The sequence below is a fragment of the Phodopus roborovskii genome, unplaced genomic scaffold, assembly GCF_943737965.1.
Source record: "Phodopus roborovskii unplaced genomic scaffold, PHOROB, whole genome shotgun sequence".
NCBI classification, from domain to species: domain Eukaryota; kingdom Metazoa; phylum Chordata; class Mammalia; order Rodentia; family Cricetidae; genus Phodopus; species Phodopus roborovskii.
In genome coordinates, this window is record NW_026126646.1 from 7,235,443 (window position 1) to 7,259,094 (window position 23,652).

At 46.5% G+C, this 23,652-nt stretch overlaps 2 protein-coding genes across 3 annotated transcripts; both read left to right on the forward strand.

Moving 5' to 3' along the window:
- The first annotated feature begins 3,646 nt into the window (after positions 1-3,646).
- Ccnl2 (cyclin L2) lies at positions 3,647-15,279 on the forward strand. 2 transcript variants are annotated; one of them, XM_051173971.1, is made up of 11 exons: positions 3,647-4,033; positions 4,436-4,510; positions 4,726-4,835; positions 7,011-7,131; positions 9,582-9,646; positions 12,008-12,107; positions 12,411-12,515; positions 12,601-12,742; positions 13,339-13,450; positions 13,533-13,625; positions 14,258-15,279. In XM_051173971.1, exons 1-11 carry the CDS (start codon positions 3,662-3,664, stop codon positions 14,610-14,612), a joined length of 1,650 nt encoding a protein of 549 aa, XP_051029928.1. In that variant the 5' UTR covers positions 3,647-3,661; the 3' UTR covers positions 14,613-15,279. The 2 variants fall into 2 exon arrangements, with proteins under 2 accessions (XP_051029928.1, XP_051029929.1); XM_051173972.1 differs by having other exon boundaries at positions 13,342-13,450.
- A 5,170-nt stretch (positions 15,280-20,449) lies between these two features.
- Aurkaip1 (aurora kinase A interacting protein 1) lies at positions 20,450-21,605 on the forward strand. Its single transcript, XM_051173904.1, has 3 exons — positions 20,450-20,633; positions 20,894-21,336; positions 21,434-21,605. The coding sequence occupies exons 1-3, from the start codon at positions 20,465-20,467 to the stop codon at positions 21,533-21,535; spliced, it is 714 nt and encodes a 237-aa protein (XP_051029861.1). The 5' UTR covers positions 20,450-20,464; the 3' UTR covers positions 21,536-21,605.
- The last annotated feature ends 2,047 nt before the right edge of the window (positions 21,606-23,652 follow it).

Sequence of the window (23,652 nt, forward strand, 5' to 3'; positions counted from 1 at the left end):
TTTGTGAATTTTTTTCTGGCATCAGGCAAGCACACCTTTAGATGTATAAACCCTCTGAAATGCCCATGTACTTGTTATCATTGACTGTTATGGGAGAGGCTGTTAAATGGGGATAGGATTGCATGCTGCTTTTCCCTACACCAGGCTTCTGAAGTGACACCCTCACCCCCAGTTTTCTGGTCGCTTATTTAACAGGATTGATATTAGCCTCTCGTTTGGTCTTTTCATTATGTATAGCATGTGCCCAGTGGTTCAGCTGTTGAGCCACTAGCCTGTTTCCCTGTCTCTTTCCATGTTCCCAGTTGGGTACAGATCAGGGGAATATGTGGGGCTCTTGGTCTTAGTCTGAAAGGGTGAGTCAGCTTTGAAATTTACATCATCTATCTGGGCCTTTTAAGAAGACTGCTCTGTAAGGTTGTAAGGTTCAGGAGTATATTCTGGAAAGTTCATTCATCGCAGCACCTCAGCGGCTTTATTAATGCTGTATAATGGAGACTTTCACTCTTCCTCCTGCAGTGGATAATGTTTTGTTTTCAGGCTAGGCCCATCCCTGGTCCTCTTAGCATCCTGGCTCACTCAAAGACTGGCATCTCCATTAAAACACCTTATTTCCATGCCTCTATCTAGTTCTGTAGCTTGCACTCCCTTACCTTCATTCTGGTATCCACTACTTGCCTCCCATGATTGGGTCTACATTTGATTTCGCCAAAGCCATTTCCTGGAAACAAAACCCAGCAGAGCCTGACAATGAATGACTCCTTTCTTTGATTTACTTTCTTCTCTGTTATTCCATAATCTTGACGGGCCATTTTTCTAGTCTGCTTTGTGGTGACAGTATTGTATGACACTGTTCCTGAGATGTGGGCGGAAGGGTATTCACCCCAGATAGAGAACCATTGACTGGCCAAAGTAAAGTACTATCAAAGTCCAATTGGGGTTACTTATGGGAGCAGAAATGACTCAGAGCTGTAACACCAAAAGCCACCACTGCATGAGTAATGGCTTATGAAAACTAGAGTGGACTGCACTGCTTACGGGCAATTCCACAAGCTGGAGAGTGTCTTTTTCCAAGCAACTTGGCTTATCGGATAGCCTCTCAGTAGTCCTTATAGCTGATGATATGCCATGTTTGGGAAAGGGACCTAATGAATTTGGTCAGTTTCAGGGACATCTTGAAGCTAATTTTGTTACTTTTTTTTTTTTTTTTTTTTTTTTTTTTTTTTTTTCCCCTCTTAAATAGTATCTCTCTAAATAGCCCTAGCTGTCCTGGAACTCACTTTGTAGACCAGGCTCAGGCTTCCCTCAAACTCAAGAAGTCTGTCTCCTGAGTTTGGGATTATAATCAAGTAGCTACTAGGCCTGGCTACATGTGTCTTAAAGAGCTTACCCTGGAGGATGGGATGTTTTACTTCCTTTAAGAATAGTCTTTGTCTTCACTAGCCTCCTCCTGATGATGAAATGTTTATCTCAGGGGAAAGTGTTATATAATAGCTAGCAGTGTTTCTGTAGGAAAGGCCCAATTTAGTTTTATTGCCCCCCCCCCCCTTGCTATAGGAGAACCCATAGGACCTGTCTCCTTCTTCTCCAGTTAGAACCACACTGTGCTCTGGTGATACCATCTTTCATCTTATGCCACCAGTTGCTTGGGACTCATTCTGAGCTCTTCCCCTGAACTCAATGCTTTCTTCTAGCACCATACATAACTAATCAAGTCCTGACCATCTGCCTCTTACATTCTGGTGTTGACAGTTTTATGTAGCTCAGGCTAGGCTTGAAGTAGGAAGGGTGACTCTGAATTCCTAATCTGCCTCTGCCTCCCAAGTGCTGGGGTTATAAGTGTGCAACACCACGTCTAATTTCTGGGATACAGGGTTTTGAGCCCAGGGCTTCATGAATGCTAGGCAAGCATTCTATCAACTCAGCTGTATTCCCAATTCCTACAGATCACTTGGGTTGGGGGCTGGAGGGATGGCCCAATGGTTAAGAGCACTGGCTGCTCTTCCAGAGAACCCTGGTTCAATTCTCAGCACCCACATGGCACTCACAATTATCTGTAACTACAGTTCCAGGGTATTCGACACTCTCATACACATATGAATGCAGACAAGTACCAATGCACATAAAAGAAAATGAAATAAAATCTGTATTTAAAAAAATTTACTTGGATCTGCCCTCTATTCTCTAACATCACTGTAGGCCAGCTTAATTTTGGCTTCCATTACTGAAGATTACTACAAGACCCCTTTGATTTTTTTTTTCTTTTTGTTATCAGCCTAAAGGTCACTGCACTGAGTACTTGTGTCTTGTTTACAATACTGTCACCACTTTGCCTGTGTGTTCAATACGTATTATTCATTAGCTAATGGTTATTGAACAGATGGAGTGGAAGTTACAGACCTTTTGACCCCATCACTGAACTTTGTTTTGTACTTAATAAAGACAAGAGATGCTGCAAACCATTGTGAGTTGTACCCGGCATCCATATCCAGCCTAAGTTTCTCTTCCTGTTGGGTGTTAACATTCATCACCAGTACCAGAGTTGGGCTTGAGTAACTATAGCCAACAATCTCTTCCAATCCTTTAGTTCAGGGAATGAGCAAGCAGCCAGGCAGTGACAGCCTTGGACTCTTGTAGCCCCTTTGGAGTTGCAGTCTAGGGATAGAGATGGGTGGACATGAACATTGTGACCAATACCGGTGGAGGACAGGAGACGTGGTCTTGGTTGGATCTGCTTAGGCTATGGAATCAAACTAACTTACTACAGCTGAACTATGGAATGGTGACTATTAGCAGCCTTGTTCGAAGCTCAAAATAACCTCAATCGGACCTATCCAGGCATATCCTTACCCTCCAGTGTCCTCCCAATTTCCCCTCACTGAAGCTGCAGTCTTGGTGAAAGCTTGAGATAGCTGAGCAGTACTGCACAGTTTTGGGTGAAACTAGGCAGCTCCGGAATGGAGTCAACTCCAAGCCTTTTCCTGTCGACCTTCAAAGTCTCTGGCCATTCTTGGTCTGTACCCGCCACAAGAAATTGACAGAGTTGCAGGCATTGGTGGCGCACGCCTTTGATCCCAGTACTAGGGAGACAGATCTCTGAATTCGTGGCCAAAAAAACAAAAGAAAGAAAGATTGACAGAGCGATGAAACCTGACATTGCCAGTTCTCTTTATTAACCTGTGCTTTAAAACAAGGATGTATTTGCTGATGTATATGAGTGGTGTTTGCACCCTATGCTTGCACGACAGAAGAGGGCATCAGATGGTTGCGAGCCGCTATGTGGTTGCTGGGAACTGAACTGCGGACCCGGTGCTCTTGACCTGCACTTTTAAAGCTGACAGATCCACCCCATCGCTGTAGCAGAGCCAGAGGACAGCAGGAGGGGTTGAGAACTAAGGCTCCTGGACTAAATCGCGCGTGAGACTCTGGGGAAGAAGCCTCCCTGTCGCTTTACCCACGGGAAGACTCCCTCCTACGGAAGGGTTCCGAGGCAGGAGCGCTTCACTCTCTTCCGGACTGGCCGCTTCCGATTCTGGCCCGGCCGCGGAGCCAAGTGGGTAACGAGCGGCCCCACCCGTGGCCACTTCCGGCGTCAGCGGCTGACGCGATACAGAAGAACAGGTCGTACGGCCAATGGGGTAGCGGCGGCGGTGACGTGCAGCCAATGGGCGGGGGCGGGGCGGGGCGGGGCGGCTGTGACCGTCGCGAGGAGCCGCCCTCCGGGAAAGGCCCGAGAAAGAATCGGCGGCACAAAATGGCGGCGGCGGCGGCCGGGGCTTCGGTGCTGGCGGCCCCTGCGTTGGCGGCCGGCTCTTCCGGCTCGGGGGCAGCCGCCCCAGGGTCCCAGGGGGTGCTGATCGGTGACAGGCTGTACTCAGGCGTGCTCATCACCTTGGAGAACTGCTTGCTGCCCGACGACAAGCTGCGCTTCACGCCGTCCATGTCGAGCGGTCTCGACATCGACACAGAGACCGGGCTCCGCGTGGTGGGCTGCGAGCTCATCCAGGCAGCCGGCATCCTGCTCCGCCTGCCGCAGGTAAGGGCGCGGCCTCGAACTTTGTATTTGTAGGTAACCGGCCGCCGGCCTGCCGACGGTGCCAGGCCTTTGTTGTTGGCTTGGCCCGCATCCCCGGACCAGCCCGACCGAGGTCAGGGCCCGGCCCGCAGCCCAGCCTTGGCACAGCCTCCTGAGTCCGTGCTTCACACCCGACCGCTGACCGCCTTGGAGTGGGGCCCGCTCCCGGACTTCTCTCCCGCCACCCCCCTCGGGCAAGGGCCCTTTTACAAACCCCGGGACAGCCCCGCAAAACAGAAATTCTTTGGGGAAATGGAAACTGTCGTGGGTGTTTGTCCTGAGGGGACTGACCACACATGACATTTCAGCCGGGGCAGGTTTGAGTTCTGCTTTCAAAAGTGATGGAATCTTCTCCGTCCCTAGGTGGCCATGGCTACAGGGCAGGTGTTGTTCCAGCGGTTCTTCTACACCAAGTCCTTCGTGAAACATTCCATGGAGGTAGGCGACTTTCTGTTTTATCAGACAAATGAATTGGGAGGAAACCTGGCTTGTTCTGCCCTTTATGTAGTGAACTGAGTTCAGTCCTCCACAGAGTGTGCAGTTCTGTCTCTGGAGGCCTGTCTCTGTATCTTCTGTTTGCTCCTAATAGTTTTTAAGGCCCTGGAAAGTCTTCAGGTTGGGGGAAAACACCTGTATCCCAATGTACATTTCAGCATGTGTCCATGGCTTGTGTTCACCTGGCTTCCAAAATAGAAGAGGCTCCGAGACGAATCAGGGATGTCATCAATGTGTTCCACCGACTCCGGCATCTACGGGAGAAAAAGTGAGTCCTCTTGAGAGCTGTCACATGCCTGTCATCGTTATACCAATCTGTGGGGGTGACAGGACTTTGTTCATTAGTGCCGTGACGCTGTCTGCGCAGTGATAGGGGAGCGCAGTAAGCAGGGTAGCTGACCGTTCTAGCCCTACTGGGACAATTCCTGAATGACCACATCAGCTCACCACACCATTGTCCTATTTTCTCTGTGGTTCTACTTAGAACCACCACACCCCAGACCAGTGCTTCTCACTGCCGGTGCCTGAGCTGGCCTGAAGTGTAGGTGAGGCTGGTCTCAACCTTTAAGAGCCCCATCTCAATCTCCCCTTATGGTCGGATTACATATGTGAACATGCTCGTCTCCAAACACTGCTTTGTAAAAACACCCATGGAGAGTTGGGCATGGTGGCACAAGCCTTTAATCCTAGCAGTCAAGAGGCAGAAGCAGAGGGATCTCTTTGAGTTTGAACTCAGCCTGGTCTACAGAGCTACTTGAAAGACAGCTTGAACTACACAGAGAAACCCTGTTTAGCAAAACAACATACACCCTTGGAGCAAGTCTAAAGTAGAAATGGGAGCTCTATCTTGGTGATTGAGAGGTGGAAATAGGAGGATCAGGATTTCAAGATGATCCACCCATCCTCGGCTACGTAATGAATTTGAAGCCATTCTGAAATACATAAGACCCTGTCATAAAAGAACACAAAACATAAATAAGATCCTGTCTCAACAACAGGTAAAACCCAAAAGCAGTAGTGAGGTGGCTCAGTAGGTGAAGAAAAGTATTCGTCACCAAGCCTCACAACCTGAGTTCAAGTCTGGCATCAACATGGTGGTGAGAATTGACTCCCACAAGTTGTCCTTTGTCCTCCACAGGTGTAAGCTACAAACCAAACAAATGAAACACAAGTTTTAAAGAATAATGCACACAGGGTTGATGAGATGGTTTAATGGGTAAGAGAGCTTGCCATCAAGCCTGAGGAACTGGATTTGATGCCATTTCTACTTGGTAGAAGTAGGAGGCCCCTGTTTGTGCAAGATTAAAAACCATGGTCCCTAGTTAAGGACCATGCCCCTAGACCTTATCACAGACTGTCTGTTTTCTTTCACAGAAGCCCTGTGGTTTTTGTTTTGTTGTGCTTTTTTTCTCAACTAGAGTCTTACTATTAGCCTTAGTTGGTGGGACTTCATGTAGTTCAGACTGGTCTCTCACAGACAGCCCGTCTCTGCCCCCAGAGTGCTTTGGTTAGGGGAATGTACCACAATTGTGTTTAACAGAAATACTTCAGAACGTACCCTGATATCTCTCTCTTTCTTTCTTTCTTTCTTTCTTTCTTTTTTTTTTTTGGACAGGGTTTTTCTGTAGACCAGGCTGTCCTGGAACTCACTCTGTAGACCAGGCTGGCCGGCCTTGAAACTCACAAAGATCCACCTGCTTCTGCCTCCCTAGTGCTGCAATCAAAAGGCGTGTACCACCATGCCTGGCTACAACCTGGTCTCCTTTTCAATGGTCTGTCATCTATATTTGCCTCTTTCTTATACAAGAGTTCAAGAGTTCAACCATCCTTGGATTGAAAATATTGGGGTGCACAGAGTGGAAGCAGTGTCTGTGCTGACCATGTATAGACTTTCTTGTCACTATTCCTTAGACAGTAGTGCCATGCCTGTATGTGTACAGCGCTTACATTGTACTGGGGATCATAAGTACCTAAATAAGATTTGGAATGTGTGGAGGCTGTGTGCAAGTGCTATGGGGATAGCCCATCATTTTGTATGAGAAACTTGATGAGTATTGGTATTAGGTGAAAGTTGTCATGGAACTTGACAGCTCTGGTGAGTACTGAGGGATGACTTTATTGTCAACCAGAAAGGTTGATTTTTTTTTTTTTTTTTTTTTTTTTTTTTTGTCTTGAATCTGACGTGGTGTTATATAGCACTTGTGCAGAGATCCTGAGTCTCTTCACCATATTCAAGAGGTGTGTTGATAGGCTAGGATACTGCTGATGTGTAGCTACAAGGGGCAGGTTAGTAATGAAATGTATCTAGGTTTGAATTGAGGTTTTTGAGTACTGTTTGCAATTTTGTTAAAGGAAATGGAATTTATAGTATTTCTTGATTGGTAGAGTCTGAAAGACTTTGCTTGATTGATCCTGATACACACCATATGCTTTGTCGTTGCAGGAAACCTGTGCCTCTAGTGCTGGATCAAGAGTATGTTAATTTAAAGAACCAGATTATAAAGGCAGAGAGACGTGTTCTCAAGGAGCTGGGCTTTTGTGTCCATGTAAAGCACCCTCACAAGGTGGGTTTGGCTTGGCCCTGCAGCCACACTTAGCTGACTTCCAATGTGTGCTGAAGTGAAAGCCCTTAAGAGTAATGAATGTCCCCTTCATTTGGTTTTCTTGTTTGTGTCTAGAATTTAAAATTAATCCTTTATTTATCAACCTTATAATCTGTTGCTTTTAGTAATAGGAGTTTTTGAAATGATATCTTTTAGGTCTAGGCTTTCAAAATTTAGAAGTTGAATCCATTAACATTTTTCTTATGTGGCTTGGTGGCAAACAGGTTAGAAGTTCAAAGATATCTTTAGCTACATTTCAAGTAGAGGACAGCCTCCCCTATATGAGTGCTTATCTCAGAAATCAGCAGGGCTTAGCCTGGTGTGATGGTGCACACCTTTGATCCTTGCAGTTGGGAGACAGAGGCAGTTAGATCCCTTGAATTCAAGACTAGCTTGGTCTACAGAGTGAGTTTCAGGCCATATAGAGTTATAAAGGGAGACTCTGTCTCAAAAGACCAAAAATAGGGATAAAAACAGGGACATATAACAGTAGAAGGAGAGAATCAAGAATCAGTTCCATAGTTTTCCTCTGACCTTCACATTTACACTCGCTGTATGAGAGAGGCCGGCCAGCCTGGTCTACATGAAGTCCCACCAACTAAGGCTAATAGTAAGACTCTAGTTGAGAAAAAAAAGCACAACAAAACAAAAACCACAGGGCTTCTGTGAAAGAGAACAGTCTGTGATAAGGTCTAGGGGCATGGTCCTTAACTAGGGACCATGGTTTTTAATCTTGCACAAACAGGGGCCTGCTGTACAGGGGCCTCCTACTTCTACCAAGTGGAAATGGCATCAAATCCAGGTTCGAGGACTTACATTCGTTTTTACAGTGACATTGTGTACACAGAATAATTAGGGGAAAAAATTTTTAGCCTACATTTTTTTTGAAGATTTATTTATTCATAGTTTGTGTATAAGTGCTCTGTCTTCATTTGTACCGGTAGAGGGAATTTGATCCCAGTACAGATGGTTGTGAGCCACTATGTGGTTGCTGGGAATTAAACTCAGAATTTCTGGAAGAATAGTCAAGTGCTCTTAAACAGTCCTGCCTCCATTTTCTTAAGTGCATATGTGTATGAGTGCATTTGTAGATGAGAGAAAATTGCCAGCAATATATTTTCTCCTGGGACAGGTGATCTCATTGGCCTGGACCTTACCAATAGGTTAGGATGGCTTGCCAGTGAATCCCAGGAGTCCTTTGATATGTACTTCTCAGAAGTGGGCTCCCACACTTAGCATTTTTATATGTATTTTAGGGATTGTGAGGCAAGTACTTTACTGGCCGAGCTTTCTCATTAGCCTTCAGTGTTAGTATTCAGGAATCTGTACTGGCCTGCTCTTGGGGTTCTGACAGGATATGCCCTAAGCTGCAGCCACTAAGAGCACCTCCTGTGCACATTCATTATGTTCCCTTTTAAAAGGGCCCTGACCACCTCCAGTCTTCTCTCTCTCTTTTTCCCTCCCTCTCTCTATCTGTTCCCTGACTCTCTCTCCCACTTCTTTCCTTTCTCTCTCCTGCTGCTCCTGTCTCCCCCTTCCTCTTCTCCTAATAAAAAGCCCCTCTGCTTGGACATTGTCATATGGCAATCTCTCAGGTGCCGATTCTCTTAAATTACAACACTTAAGAACTAACTTTTAAAAGATACTTTAGTAATAGCTTTAATGATTCTGTGGAAGAACAGGAAAAATTCTGAATCCTTTTATTTCAAAATGAATCAAAATAGTCTATGCATGTGCCGATTAGAAGTGAGTTTTTTGTACTCATGAGTGTCTTACCTCGTTTAGCTAAGCTAGAACTTTAAAGCTTCAGGCTTAGCTGGGTGCAGTAGTACACACTTTTAATCCTAGCACTTGGGTAGCAAAAGGCTGCAGATCTTTTGAGTTTGAAGCCAACCTGTGTGCATATCAAGCTCCAGGTCAGCCAGAGATACACAGTGAGAACCCTGCCTTAATAGAACAAAGTACATCCTTATTTCTGTGGCCTTATCTTCTCTTGCTCATTTCAGTTTCTGACATTAAATTCCTGATAAATTATCCACTAAATATTTTAAGTGCTTAATTTTTAATGTATTTTCATGTTTTGTGCAAGTTGGCTCCTGGGGTACAGGGATGTGTAGGGCAGGCTAATCTCATTGGTGGAAAAGGTGTTGTCAACGAGAATGAAAAAATGAGCCACATGGAAAACAAGGCCTTCAATGCCATGGGTGCAGCTTGGTCTTCTTCACATATGCACTCACTCGCCCAACTATAAAGCAGGTAGCAAGCACACCACAAAAGTTGAGCTGTCTGCCGGACGTCACCAGGAGCTCCCTGGGGTATAGCTTGAGGTTCTTTTGCTGCATGGACACCAAGATCTGAGTTCCCTGCTCTCCCAAGTTTTTGGTAATAACTGCCTGACCCATATCTTCCAGATAATCGTTATGTACCTTCAGGTGTTAGAGTGTGAGCGTAATCAACACCTGGTCCAGACTGCATGGTGAGTTGATTTTCCTTGTTTTATGAGACCAGCAAGGGCAGATCAGGAATATATTACTTGAGGCACTTGGGCAGTGGGTTGTCATCCCGTGACTTGGTTATGGTCTGGAATTGTCCCAGTGCCTCCCCCAAAATGACAGGGACAGGCTTAACGGTAGGTGGCCCATCCACCCCTATTGCGGTAAATAAGGACTACCTCACTACACACCCCTACCCCTTTATTTCCAATTCCCCCACCCCAGCCCAGAGAGTAGTCAACGGGCTTCCCTTTGGGGGTTGCCAGCTGGGTGTAAGAATGTTATAGGTGATGGTCCCAACTACAGAATTGGTGGTATTGTTTCCAGGGAATTGAGGGAAGGGAAGGAGCTTTGATGCAGTCCTGGGTTGGTTTTAGCAGGTATATGCTAGAGTGAAGCCTGGAGTAACAATTTGGTGTTGGGTATGTGTTCCCCCACAGAGTTAAGTCTGTAAGGGTCATATTGCTGACTGAATTGTCTGGTGCTATGACATGTTTTATAGAGAACCTATTTTGACTTTTCTTTTCTGTACTCTTTCAATCAAAGGGTAGCCTCAGAGGGTAAGTGACTAAGACTTCTCCTCTGCTGTCCAAGCGCTTTGGTGCAGGGACAGCGGCCGTCTTCAGCCAATCCAGTGCAGGCTCTCCACCGAAGGCTGGCTCTAGACTGGTGGTATGCGTACCTGATAGTATAGTCATGGCCGACTGCTGCTTGTGGTTCTCTGACGATTGTGCTTCTTGTTAATCCTGTCGTGCTTGGTAATTGTATCCAATAGAGTTGATAACTGTCTTGACTTAAATTTTGTTCTTTTAAAACTGCTGTACCTGTGCAATGAAGATGCAATACCTTTCTTGTTTTAAAAAAAAAAAAGTATAGAAAACTGCAAGTAAGAACTGAAGGGACAAATTGGCGTGGTGGAAATTCAGGCTGTTACTGGATCTTGTCATTATTTCTCCCAAGTCCTACAGTTGCTCTTTTCAGCAGCTAAAGTAGGACTCATTCTAGTAAAGGTGTGTGCATCTTTAAGTTAAACCATTGTATTTTGTTTCACATGTAGCATTAAGTTTAAATACACCTTTAAAGGGTTTCACTTGTTTTAGAACTTAAAATTAATGGTTAATACATTTGAATACTAAAAATTCCTTATTAGTAATTAAGTTATTGGTTATATCTGTGAATATTTATACTGTTTAGGCACAGAATGGCTCCTGAGAGATGGATAGCACAGCTACCATTCTGGCTTCCTTTCTGATGTGTAGAGTTAATGCTTCCAGTGCCAGCTGCCTCTTATAGACATCTGTAGAATTTACTGTTTAGAACATTAGAGTGGGTTTGAATGTTACCTTCTTTAAGGTTTTAAGGCAAAGATGATGGGAGGGGGCAGTTAAATCTCATGATTTAATGCTGTGCCATTATTGGATATGTTGCCAGTGTATAATATAACCTTCATATGTTTTCTCAAGAATTGTTTTTGCAATGTTGATAAAGCTAGTATTTTATCATTTAGTTTTAGTCTATACATTTTAAAGAAACATATAAAGAAAATGTTAAAGATGTAGCCAATTTTAAAGACGTTTAACTTTTCTAAAAATGTGAAGTTTTGTACTTATGTATGTTTTCTAAAGTATTATAGCATTTTAAAGTGTACCTAGTGTGTTGCCACTTTTAGTGTTTTGTTACTTTTGTCTGATTTTTATGAATGTTCATTTTAAGACTCCTTGTTGAAATGGGACAGTTTGGAAACGTTCTTTGATAAACCCGAGAAGAGGATTCCCTTGGGTGTTGACCTCCTCTGCATGATGTGTCCATGCATCTGAACTGCACCCAAGGGCCTTTCCCTTTTCCAAGTGGACTCCCTCACTGGAGCTGTGGCTCAGTCATCTGGAGAAGGACGGGGCCCGAGTGCTGCCTGAAGAAAAGGACACAGGACAGCTTATCTCCCATTTTCGAGTCTTCATGCTCAGCCTGCTCATTTGAGTTTGCATGTTTCTCTGCACTATGGATTTTGAACATTTAGATTTCTTTAATCAACTACATTTTAACTACTAAGTAGCATTTTCTTTCTAAGCATTGTGCTTTGCATGATAGCAGGCCAGATATAGAAGGAAAAGTAAAGTTAAAGTCGGTTCTCGTTCATAGCAACATGTATTGTTGACATTCAGCCAGCTTTTTTTCCCCAGTGATTTCTTTCTTTCATGTATTCAGAAAGTCCCCTGGTATCTCTGGAGATTCCCAGAGTACCCAGTTCAGTCCTAGTGTAGAACCCTTAGAAGAACAACCTTTGATGAAAGGTGGTGGTGGCACAGTTGCCCACAGCATTACAGTCTTCCTGGTTTTGTTTTCAGGAACTACATGAATGACAGCCTTCGCACAGATGTCTTTGTGCGGTTCCAGCCTGAGAGCATTGCTTGTGCCTGTATCTACCTCGCTGCTCGGACACTGGAGGTAAGTATGTGGTTACCTAGATTTTAATCTAGACTCTAGACCTCTTTCCTCTCTAGGTTTATTTACAACAGGGTTTCTTGGTAGCTGGCAGGCCATTTCCAGGTGTTGCCCCAAGAATTTTGTTGGCCTTGAAGTGTTTTGTTGGTGATGGTGGTAGTGGTTGGTGGTGGTTTTTTGAGATAGGGCTGTCCTCAAACTCAGAGATCCAGCCTTTGTTCCTGAGTGCTAGGATTAAATGTGTGCACTACCATACCTGGTTTTGGAGTTCTAAGGAAAGTGACATGATAACATTTGTGTTCACAGATCCCTTTACCCAATCGTCCGCATTGGTTTCTTTTGTTTGGAGCAACTGAAGAAGAAATTCAAGAAATTTGCTTTAAAATCCTGCAGCTTTATACACGGAAAAAGGTTCCTCTTTGTGTTTTTGTGTGGATTATATGCTTATGTTTGGCCAAAAGCATTTGGTTCTGAGTGGATGACTCTGGCTTTTCAGGTTGATTTGACACACCTAGAAAGTGAGGTAGAAAAGAGAAAGCATGCCATTGAAGAGGCCAAGGCTCGAGCTAGGGGGCTGCTACCAGGCAGTGCCCCAGTTGTGGACAGTGCTGCCGGGTTCTCTCCTGCTCCCAAGCTGGGTAAGTGCTGAAGAGTTTGTTCCTGACTTGGTTTTGGGGATCTCTCTTGCAGTTAAGCCTACAGCCTATCTCAACACTACTCTGGTACTACAATCCCTAGAAATCTGTTTGTGATCCTTAAAATAAGTCAGGGATGCCCCGAGGATTTGTTTTCATATTAAGAAATAGGGACAGCATTTCTGAAATGCTGGTTTTATTTGTTTTTTGTTTATTTTCTGTATTTTTAACCATGTCTACCAAGTTGGCTTGTTATCTGCTTTTGTTTGTTTGTTTTTCGAGACAGGGTTTCTCTGTGTAACAAACTGACTTTGTGGACAAGATACAGAGGTCTGTCTCTCAAGTGCTGGGATTAAAGTCGTACACCACCCCCACCCAGCTAAATTTTTTAGCTTGAGTCTATGATTATATTGTTAGGACCTAGAATATGAAGCTCATTCTCTAGTCCTTGAGCAAAATAGGTCTGAACAAAAGGCCTGTCTGTCTTGCCTGTATTTTCATTCTGGGTTCCAAGGTAGTCTTGGTTTTGTCTTGCTTTGCTGGTGTATTTCTTATTGAAGAATATCTGATTATGGTTTTCAATTTCCTGTTTGGTTCAGTAGAATCCCCCAAAGAAGGTAAAGGAAACAAGTCTCCCCCACTCTCTGTAAAGAATGCCAAACGGAAAGTGGAGGGCCCAAAGAAAGCCAAGACAGACAGCCCTGTGAATGGGTAAGTTGCTCATGCCTGTCTAGATAGATGCTGGAGTCTGAGATATAACAGGCCTGTTTAACTACTCTGCTCCTATTTGCAGCTTGCCAAAAGGACATGAGAGCCGAAGTCAAAGCAGGAGCCGGGAACAGAGCTACTCAAGATCCCCATCACGGTCTGCTTCTCCAAAGAGAAGGTGTGTCCCTGGGGCTTGCTTACTCATGAGACTCTAACATGTTTTGAGGAGTAGGAGGGGACATAGATACCATAGATATAGATGTCTCTTGCAATAGTGCAGCCATTGGCTTTTTTTTTTTTTCTTTTCTCTTTTCTTTCGAGATAGGGTTTCTCTGTTGTGGAACTTTGGAGGCTGTCCTGGAACTAGCTTCTGTAGACCAGGGGATCTGCCTGCCTCTGCCTCCAGAGTGTTGGGATTAAAGTTGTGCTCCACTAGTGCCCATCGATGTTGGCTCCTTTTTATTTTGAGATGAGTTTTCTTTTCTGTGTAACCCTAATTATACTGGGACTCACTGCCTCCCGAGTGCTTGGATTAAAGGTGTGTACCCACGCCTTGTGGGACAGTGGCTCTTAACCTGATGTGGTTCTTCTTTCTCTGAATTTAAGAGTCTCTTTGCAGCCAAGTGGTGCTGAGTTTGAGGCCAGCCTGGTCTACAGAGTGAGTTCCAGGACAGGACAGCCAGGGCTACACCGAGTCTCCGGGGGGAGGGGGGGGGGGACAAGCCCCTTTGCCAGCTCCTCTGCTTTGTTAGGGCTTGGATGGGACAAGTGGCCACACTTGTGGTCACATGTACGTTTGTCTTTGCACAGGAAAAGCGAGAGTGGCTCTACCTCAGGAGGGTCCAAGTCACAGAGTCGTTCTCGGAGCCGCAGTGACTCTCCTCCAAGACAGGTACACCGCGGTGCTCCCTACAAAGGTTCAGAAGTGAGGAATTCCCGGAAATCAAAGGACTGCAAATACCTCACCCAGAAGCCACACAAGTCTCGTAGCCGTAGCTCCTCTCGTTCCCGAAGCCGGTCACGAGAACGGACAGACAATTCTGGAAAATACAAGAAGAAAAGTCATTACTATAGAGATCAAAGACGGGAGCGCTCAAGGTCATATGAGCGCACAGGCCATCGCTATGAGCGGGACCATCCTGGACACAGCAGACATCGGAGGTGAGATGGGTCCCCTGGTGGCTGCCCTTGGTCCCTCCCTGTTGGGCACACCTTGGCTTCAGTGGCTTCACCTTGTAGCATGATGTTTTTGGAAGTGTTTTCAATTGGACCTTGAGGTGAGTTTAACTGATGGGACAGTGAGCAAGGTGCACTTCAGGCTGGCCTACGGAGTGCTGCACATGTGTCCCAGTTGAAGGTCCACCTCAACTGCAGACCTGCGGGTAGCTGGACGGAACAGCAAAGGCACGCATCCCCATTGGTGTGGCTTGGTGCTATTGATAAGCTGTCTCTTCACTCCTAAACTGATTCAATTACGTTAAGCCAAGAAAGATGATTTTTCAAATGTTTGCCTATATTAGGTCGTACTTGTGTACATATTTTCCTGTTTCACAATGAGAAAATGGCCTTAATAGCCCCCTTATTCTCTATTCACATTGTAAATAAACATGTGCTTAATACAAGTGAAAGCTATATATGAAAACTCAGAATTTGAATTCTGTTTGTTAGCTTAACACTTGTATAGAGAGTTCTGATTTTTAAAATGTGAAGGTATTTAGGTCTGTGTTGAAAGTCATATATTTTTATCTGTGCAATGCTGAGTGCAGGCCACCAGCTCTAGAGAAATTTTATGAGGTTGAATAAACACAATTCTCAGGACACTTGGGATGTAAGACTTTGTGGGCTGTGATGCTTCTTTCTTATGTGCATGCCTGGGGCTTGGCTGTGGGACTCAGGCATGGTGGGAGTGTTTGTGTGCAACTGTGCACTGCCAACCTAGCTATTCTAGGGGAAATAGGAGCTGTATATTCCCTGATCTTTGCTTCCATTTCTCATTAAAGTGTTCGATTTTGTATTAAGCTCCGTGCCTTCCTAAAACTATCTGCCCTTAGAGATGAAAGGCAGTTTTCTGGAATGCAGCAGGAGGTAAGATATGACATCAATGTACAGCTGGAGGGTTCAGAGTAAGGGTCATCATTGGTTTATTATAACTTACGGTTTGTGTGTAGGTACAGGATCAGCCAAGGATAAGTCTCCTGGGTTCAGAGCTAGGATTTGAACCCGTGTGGACTGTGGGACAGGTAAGACGAGCAGGCTTTTTTTTTTTTAAATAATTTATTGTGCAGTGTTCTGCCTGCATGTACACCTGTAGGCCAGCAGAGGGCACCAGACCTCATTACAGATGGTTATCAGCCACCTTGTAGTTGCTGGGAATTGAACTCAGGACCTCTGAAAGAGCTGCCAGTGGTGCTCTTAACCCATCTCTCCAGCCCTAGTAGGCCTATTCTTTGGATGAGTATTGCCTGTGAAAATGTACTGGCTCTTTTGCCGGGAGTCACTTCCTTAGACTGGCTCCTAGAGACAAGTATTGGGCCTGTTCCCCATACCCTACTTCACCCTTAGAAGCCAGAACATCAGGGCCTCCAGGTAGCTTGCATATACTTTGTCTGAATTGGATTGCTGGGCCCAGTCAAATCCTGCCTGCTAAGGCCAGCCTCTTGGGTCCCTGTCCCTTCACAAACAAGTAGCAGGTGGGTCAACTCTACAGAAGTGGCTCCCAGGTCATATTGACCATTAAGACCAATACAGGCTTGGCAAGGGGAAACAGTTCACCCTGGTAGCCCCTGTCTAAGGGTGGTATGATCAACCCTTCCCTCCCTCTAAGGCAGTGGTTCTCAACCTCTGGGTTGTAACCCCTTTGGGATGGACAACCCTTTCACGGGGTTCACCCAGGACCACTGGAAAGCAAATGTTTACATTACACTTCAGAACAGTAGCAAAATTACAGTTATGAAGTAGCAATGAAAATAACTATGGTTGGGGTCACCATAATGAGAAAATTATATTGAAGGGTCACAGCATTAGGAACGTTGAGAATCACGGCTGTGAGAAAATCCATGTAACGTAGGGTACAGAAGCCCTTATTTGCTTTGCCTTGTTCATACACTTTACATCGAGAACACTGTGGGTCAGGCACAGTGATACTGTTGTGCATTGGTCACTTTATTTGATGCGGGGGCACTATACAGTTTTTTTTTTTTTTTCATCATCATATATACCTGTAGATCTTAGATAACAGAAAAAAACCCACAAGCAATATGTTTTGTGTTAGAATATTTCCCTTAACTATGAAATTTAATGTAAAGAAGGAGTTTCCAACTGTGATGGCACAAGCCCTTAATCCAGCACTCAGGAGACAAAGGCAGGCGGATCTCTATGAGTTCCAGGCCAACTTGGTCTCTAGTGAATTCCAGGGCAGTTCATAGAGAAACCATTTTCAAATAAAAAGAGTTGAAGAATGTAGCTTGATTGAATGCTTGCTTAGCATGTACAAAGCCCTGGTTTGATCCCTAGCACTGAATAAACTAGGTATGTTGGTACATGCTGGAGGCAGAGGTGAGAGGATCATCCTAAGTTATATAGTGACTTTGAGGCAGACTGGGCGGCTTAAAACCCTTTCATAAAATAAGGGCTGGAGGAATGGTCCTCTTCCAGAGGACCCAGGTTCATTCCCAGCACCCACACTGGGATGCTCACAACCACCTGTAACACTCATTCTAGGGGACCCAATGTCCTTCTCAGGCCTCCATTGACACCAAGCTTGAACATGGTGCACATACATACATGCAGGCAAAATACAGACAATGGATAAATACATTTAGTAAATTAAAAATAATAAAATTTCACCCTGGTCTACAAAGTAAGTTCTAGGCCAGCCAGGGCTACACAGAGAAAAAAACCCTGTCTCAAAAAAAGAAAAGAAAAATAAAATTTTTAAAAAATAGACAATGTTCAACCAGCTTCACAACTCGTGCTGTGTTAGGGATAAGACATGTGCTAGTGCCCAGTGTTGGTGATGGCACTCAGGAGGCAGAGGCAGGCATATCTGTGAGTTCAAGGCCAGCCTGGGCTACAGAGCTAGTCCTAGGACAGTCAAAGCTACATAAAGAAACCCTGTCTGGACTAATACTCACCCCTCTTCTCCCCCCAAAAAAGACATATGCTGGCTCTAGCACTCCACTGTTGAGCTAAGGCAGGTACCTTCACTCTTCACTGGTACAAGTCAGCTAATATTGGTTTCGTTTCTTTTTTTCTTTTTCTTTTTTTTTTTTTTTTTTTTTTTTTTTTTTTTTGAGACAGGGTTTCTCTGTGTAGCCTTGGCTGCTCTGGAAATCACTCTGTAGACCAGGCTGGCTTCAAACTTAGAGAGATCTGCTTCCTCTGCCTCCCAAGTGCTGGGATTAAAACATGAATGCCACCACCTCCTGACTTCTGTGGCCCAATACTAGTGCTCTGCAATACAGGCAGGCCCAGATGTGGGCCTCTATAAAGAAAATACACATACCCCTCCCTGTAAATCTGCCAGTCGGTGATTTTTCTTTTAGACAGGGTTTTGCTTCGTAGACATGGCTAACCTAGAACTTAGAGATGGCCATTCTGTGCTTACTGGGTGCTGGCATTAAAGGCACACCATGATCTACCTGATCTGGGCATTTGCAACAAACTAAAATCCTCTGTTAGGGTAGGAAGTGCTCTTAATTAACTGCTGAGCCATCTCTTCAACCCCATCACTGCTTTTTTCCTCGGGTTTTTATGAAGAATTAATCTTTGTTGTTCCAGTTTGTCTGGGCAAGGTTGGCTCCTACCAACAGTACCATGTCAGTGTCACAAATATGTAACCATGTTTCCTTGCCACCGTGACCAAGCAGCTGCCTTACTGTGGTGGGGCCTCTTCTGTTTTGGCCTGGGGCCTGTTGAGATGTAGGGATCTTAACAAGCTTGGCTTCCCTCACTTCCCTGAAGACCAGAAACTGGCTAGGGGTTGGGAAGGAGGATGCCCTGATTGATCTGTTTCCAGTCTTTCTACTTGCCCTTTCTCCTATTGATTCCTGACTCTAGGAAGCTCACTCTGTCCTTATCTGAATTGTTCTTAACATGATCACCTCTCTGAAGGATTTATTCATCTCCTTGGATTCTTGGTTAGGTGTTCCATTTTCATGAAATAGATAAAGTGCAGGGGATGAAAACAGATCGACTCAACAGTTGACCTTGTTGAGGACTGCAAGCACCGAGGTGAAGGCTGGAGTCTAGAGGGCATCATTTTGCCCTTTTTGTGGCTAAACCCCCGGGGAGAGGCTATGGCATGAAGACAGACTCTATTTGCACAAACCTTCCTGTTTGAGTTAGTGCAGTGTATGCCTCAGTGGGTTAGTGAAGTGCTTGCCACACAAGCCCAACAGCCTGAATCAGATCTCTGGAGTCCAGATAAAGATAGAAGATAACTGGCTCTACAAAGTTGCCCTCTGACCTCTCCATGTGTGCTGTGACAAGTGTGTGTGCATAATGTGCCGCCTCCTCGAAACACCATTAGAAAAGACATTAACCTTCCTGTTCAAAGTCTCAGGCATCATCACCTCTGGAAGGAAGGGTATATACAACACCACCTTGTGATCTCAGTAAGGTGGGACTAGAGCCTACATACAGTCTGTGTCCTCGTTATTGGTTTATGCTTCTAGCACTAACTGTTAGCTAGGTTAGTGCCTGGAGATGACACACTTGGCCACTCCTTGCCAAGACTCCCCAGAAATCCCTCGTGGTGTGAGGAATAAGCAGTTACAAATGAAGGAGATCCCAAAACTTTCACAGACCTTTTCCAAAGCAGGTTCCCCTGTCCACCAGGGCTGACAGGCCTTTCTGGGTGAGAGAGATATAATATTGAATGCTAGGCTCTTGCTGTGGGAAGCAGCACCCATATTCCTGAAAGGTAGTCTTAGGTTTTTGGATAAAAATTAACCTGTGAGCAAACAGGAGGCAGAGGCAGACAGATATCTGATATCTGAGTTTGAGGCCAGGCTGACAACCTGGGGCTCTGTTATACAAGAAAAACCCATGTCTGAAAAAACAAAACACAAAAATTAATGTGAAGGTGTCATGTGTCGTCTCTCCCTCCCCGCCCCTCCGCAAGGTACACTTGGAGCTGAGCTTGTTTTCTTTAGGATCCGTCCATAAAGGATTTAGGACATCTCGCCTGAGATTGGCGGGGGCGGGGAGTGGCTGTCATGTCGAAGGAGCAGTATGTTCTGGAACAGCGCAGAGTTCCTGACCACTCAAGAAGCCCTGCGAGCCCTATTTGGCCTTCATCATATACCACAGGGCTGTTCCTAAACCAGCTCCGGCCGGAACAAGAGCTCCAAAAGCCTTCGTCACTTCCGCAGACCTACCAGTCTTGCGTAGAGTGGAAACAACAAAAATACTGCTAAGGCTACGCATGCGCAGAGAGCTCTATCGGGGATTGTGGACGGATGTAGGTTTTGTTGTTTTTTTTTTTTTGTCCGGAACTGACGTGCAGCAGCAGAGCTGGGGCGGAGGGAGCCGTCCCTCTAACCGGAAGCGATCGCTTGCTGGCGACCAAGGGGCGTGCAGACGCAGAGTCGGACGCCAGAGGGCGCTGGGTAGGGGCAGGCTGGGCGGAACCCTTCCTGGGTTACACACCGGAAGTGGAGGGCGCTGGGTCCTTTCAGGCAGTGGCGGAACCCTTCTCCAGCTTACACACCGGAAGTTCTGGACAGTTCTAACTTCCGGGGTTGGGTTGCGGGTCGGAAGCTTGAAAGCGATAGGCTGGAGGGGAGCTGGAATGTATGAGAGGTCACCGGCCCGCGTTGGCCTGGTTCGGTTTGGTGCGTTCGAGTGTTGTACTATCCCCGCGCTGTGGGTTCGGGTGCCTGAGCGGAAACAGTGGGTGGGTGGCTTGCGGGTATCGCGTTGGTGGAGAAAAGGAGAGGCAGGATTTAAGCCAAGAGCGACGTTTAAGGATGCATCGTTGCTGGTCAGGGGGATCCAGGGTGGGGTATGTGAGGCATGCGGCCTGGCGAGGCGGCGACGGCTGAGAAGTCTGCTCGCTCACTGCCTCTGCGTGACCTCAACTGGTACCTGTATTATAGCTTTGAGCTCCTGTGGCCTGGCCATCAACTCACCATGTTCCTGGCGCGCCTGACTTCACAGCTGGTCAGGGCTGGTCCCTGGGCAGGTAAGAGGCCCCGTGGACGCGGAACCCACGCCTGGGTGTGGGGTGAGAATCATAGAGGTCCAGCTCGCCTTCAGCAGTCTTAACTCGGTCCTGGAAATAAGGGCCTGTCCACAGATTTTTTTCCCTGCGCACTTGGATCGCAACTTTAGAATAAGGTCCAAGTCTGCCCGTTTTGGGTGTACGTGTCGCCCAAGCCCGGGTAGTAGTGGTGTTCTGATCTGGTGTGGTCTCAACAGTAGCGACTGTGTTGTTTCCCCCAGGTTTCAGTCGTTCCCGGCTTGGCGCTGGGGTGATCGGCAGTCATGCTTCCCGACCCCTTTACTGTTTGCAGCCTGCAAGCCTAAGTCGGGCCGCCTCCCTTCCCGGTAAGGGGACCCAGCTGGAGCTTGACGAGTTCCTGGTTCCCAGGAAGATGTCCATCAGTCCTCTAGAGAGCTGGCTGACTGCTCGATACCTATTGCCCAGACTGGATGTTGGGGTCCCAACGACTGTGGTTCCCTCCCAGTTCTACGAGTGTCCACCCAGCCAGGAGGAGGAAGCCAAGCAGGGAGTCCGGGATGCCTGGGATGCCACTGCGGTGCAGTGCAAAAATGTGCTGAAGATCCGAAGAAGGAAGATGAACCACCACAAATACCGCAAACTGATTAAGAGGACACGATTTCAGCGGCGTAAAGTTCGGGAAGGACGTCTGAAAAGGAAGCAGGTGAATATGGGCTCTCCCTTGGGCCTTGGTTGGCGGTGTCGTTGAGAGTGCTTGGCTTTGTTAAGAATGAGTTGGTTGCCCCTCTCTGCCCTTGCAGATCAAGTTTGAGAACGATCTGAAGCGCATCTGGCTGAAGGCAGGCCTGAAGGAAGCTCCTGAGAGCTGGCAGACCCCAAAGATCTACTTGAAGAACAAATGAGTCTGAGGTCCCATCCCTCTGGCCCTCTTGCTGCTGACCCATTATAATAAACATTGGAAGGACTCAGTTATTCTGGGCTGCCCTAAAGCTTTGGTCTGGTGTGAGCTCCCTTGAGGGAGAAATAAACAGAACCCAGAGCCCAAGGTGCCTAGTGAATGAATGGCTGCCTGTGTCCCAACTGGTCCTTGACCTCCAGTTTTATTTGTGCTGTGGGATCACTGAACGGCTCCAGGGAGGTGGGGTCAGTGTGAATACTGATGGTAGAATGACCTGGGCTGGGGGGGGGGGTGGCGATTCGATTATGACGTAGGGGGTGGTTTGAGAAAGCAAGGTGGGAAAGCAGAAAAGGCCAGGTTTCCCAAAATGTGCATGTGGTCCCCTATAGGTAATGAGCCCTTTAGGTTGCCCTGTTGGCTGGGATGGTATCATCTGGCCGTGGGGATGGTATTTGCATGGGTGCCAGCTTTCTCTGATGCTCCAGCCTCCTTTTTGGCTCCACGGCCTCTGCTGGGTTCTGGAGTACCCAGTGCAAGTGGAGGCATTAATCAGAAAGGTTGAACAGTAAGTTCAGTGTTGAGGGCTTACTGAGGAAGATGCTGTTTTAGATTCTTAGCTTGAGGTAGAAAAACTCATGATTCCAGTATCTCTGTGTCAAGACCATGTACACTGTTTTGTTTTGCTTTTCAAGACAGGGTTTCTCTGTGACTTTGGAGGCTGCCCTGGAACTAGCTCTTGTAGACCAGGCTGGTCTCTGAACTCACAGAGATCCACCTGCCTCTGTCTCCAGAGTGCGGGGATTAAAGGCGTGTGCCACCACAGCCCGGCAAATGTATACTCTGAACAGTTGGAGGCCTTGTGTACCGAGGTATGAGAGAGCTAGGTTTAAGTGGGGGAGCCTGGACAGTCCGTCTGTTACACCATGTGGGCCCTTGTCATGTACTCTGCACTCTGGTGTCTGTTTCAGAGTTAACAAGTCTAGGGTAGATGAGATGATATTGATAACCAAATGTCCCTTTGTATCCGGATGGGCCCCTGACCAACCTATGCGAAACAGCGAACAGGTTTGTAAAAGGCATGATCCCAGAAAGGCATGTGTTCTGCGGAAAGATTGAAGTTGATTGGATGGAGTGCTAAAAAAAACCTCTAATGTGGTTGTGCTTTTACTAGTAACCATAAGGGGGCGGTAGTCAGACTTGGCATCTCATTGACCCAGAGCAGCTAGCTGGAAGCTCCTTTCAGGACTCCCCAGCCGTGATACTCTGCCTGAATCTGGCCTCCTGTGGTGAGTGGAACCGGGGTCCTAGGGCCAGGACCTCCAAGATTGAGCCTTGGTGAAGGGAAGCATGCCCTCTTTGAGTCACTTGTAGGCAAGCCTAACCCTGTAGCCCCCTGCCTCCTGATGGCAGTTTTGGCAGTCCATAGCTGCTCCTGGTATTTCCTTCTAGCCCTGCCCAAGAGCTGCCCTGTGGCTCACCCCACACTTCCTTTAGAGGAGAAATGAGGTTTTGATTCTGCTGTCTGGGGCTAAGCTGCCAGATCTCAGCAGAGGCCTGTAATGCAGGAAAGCCAGGTGGTTCCACCCAGTGTCTCAGCTGGAAAAGAAGAGGCCCTGGGCTACTTCACCTCATGGCTCCTATAGAATAGGAGCTTGGGGGGTGGTGTGTGTGTCTGTGTTCTGAGACAGGGTCCCTGTGTGTTCTTGGCTGTAGCAGGCTGGCCTCAAATTCATAGAGATCTGCCTGACTCCACCTCCTGAGTACTGGAATTAAAGCTTTGCACCACCATGCTTGGCCCAAGGGCAGTGGTTCATAACATTGCCTGAATCACATCTGGAGTCACTTTTGGTTTTCAGGATGGAAATTACAGACAACAGATATTGCTGGGTTCCTACAAGACAGGAATACACTACCACACCACACAAGTCACAGTTCCACACATAGGGTCAGTGCTGGGGATGACATTCTCGTTGCCTGTGTCACCTTTCCGGGGGTGGGTGAATCAGTCCTGCCCAGTCTCCACCATGCCCATAACTTGGGACCCTTTGCCCAGCCAGGACCTCAGCAGACAATTTGAAGGTTACATTTTTATCTTCGAAGCTCCTCCCAAGCCATAATGGC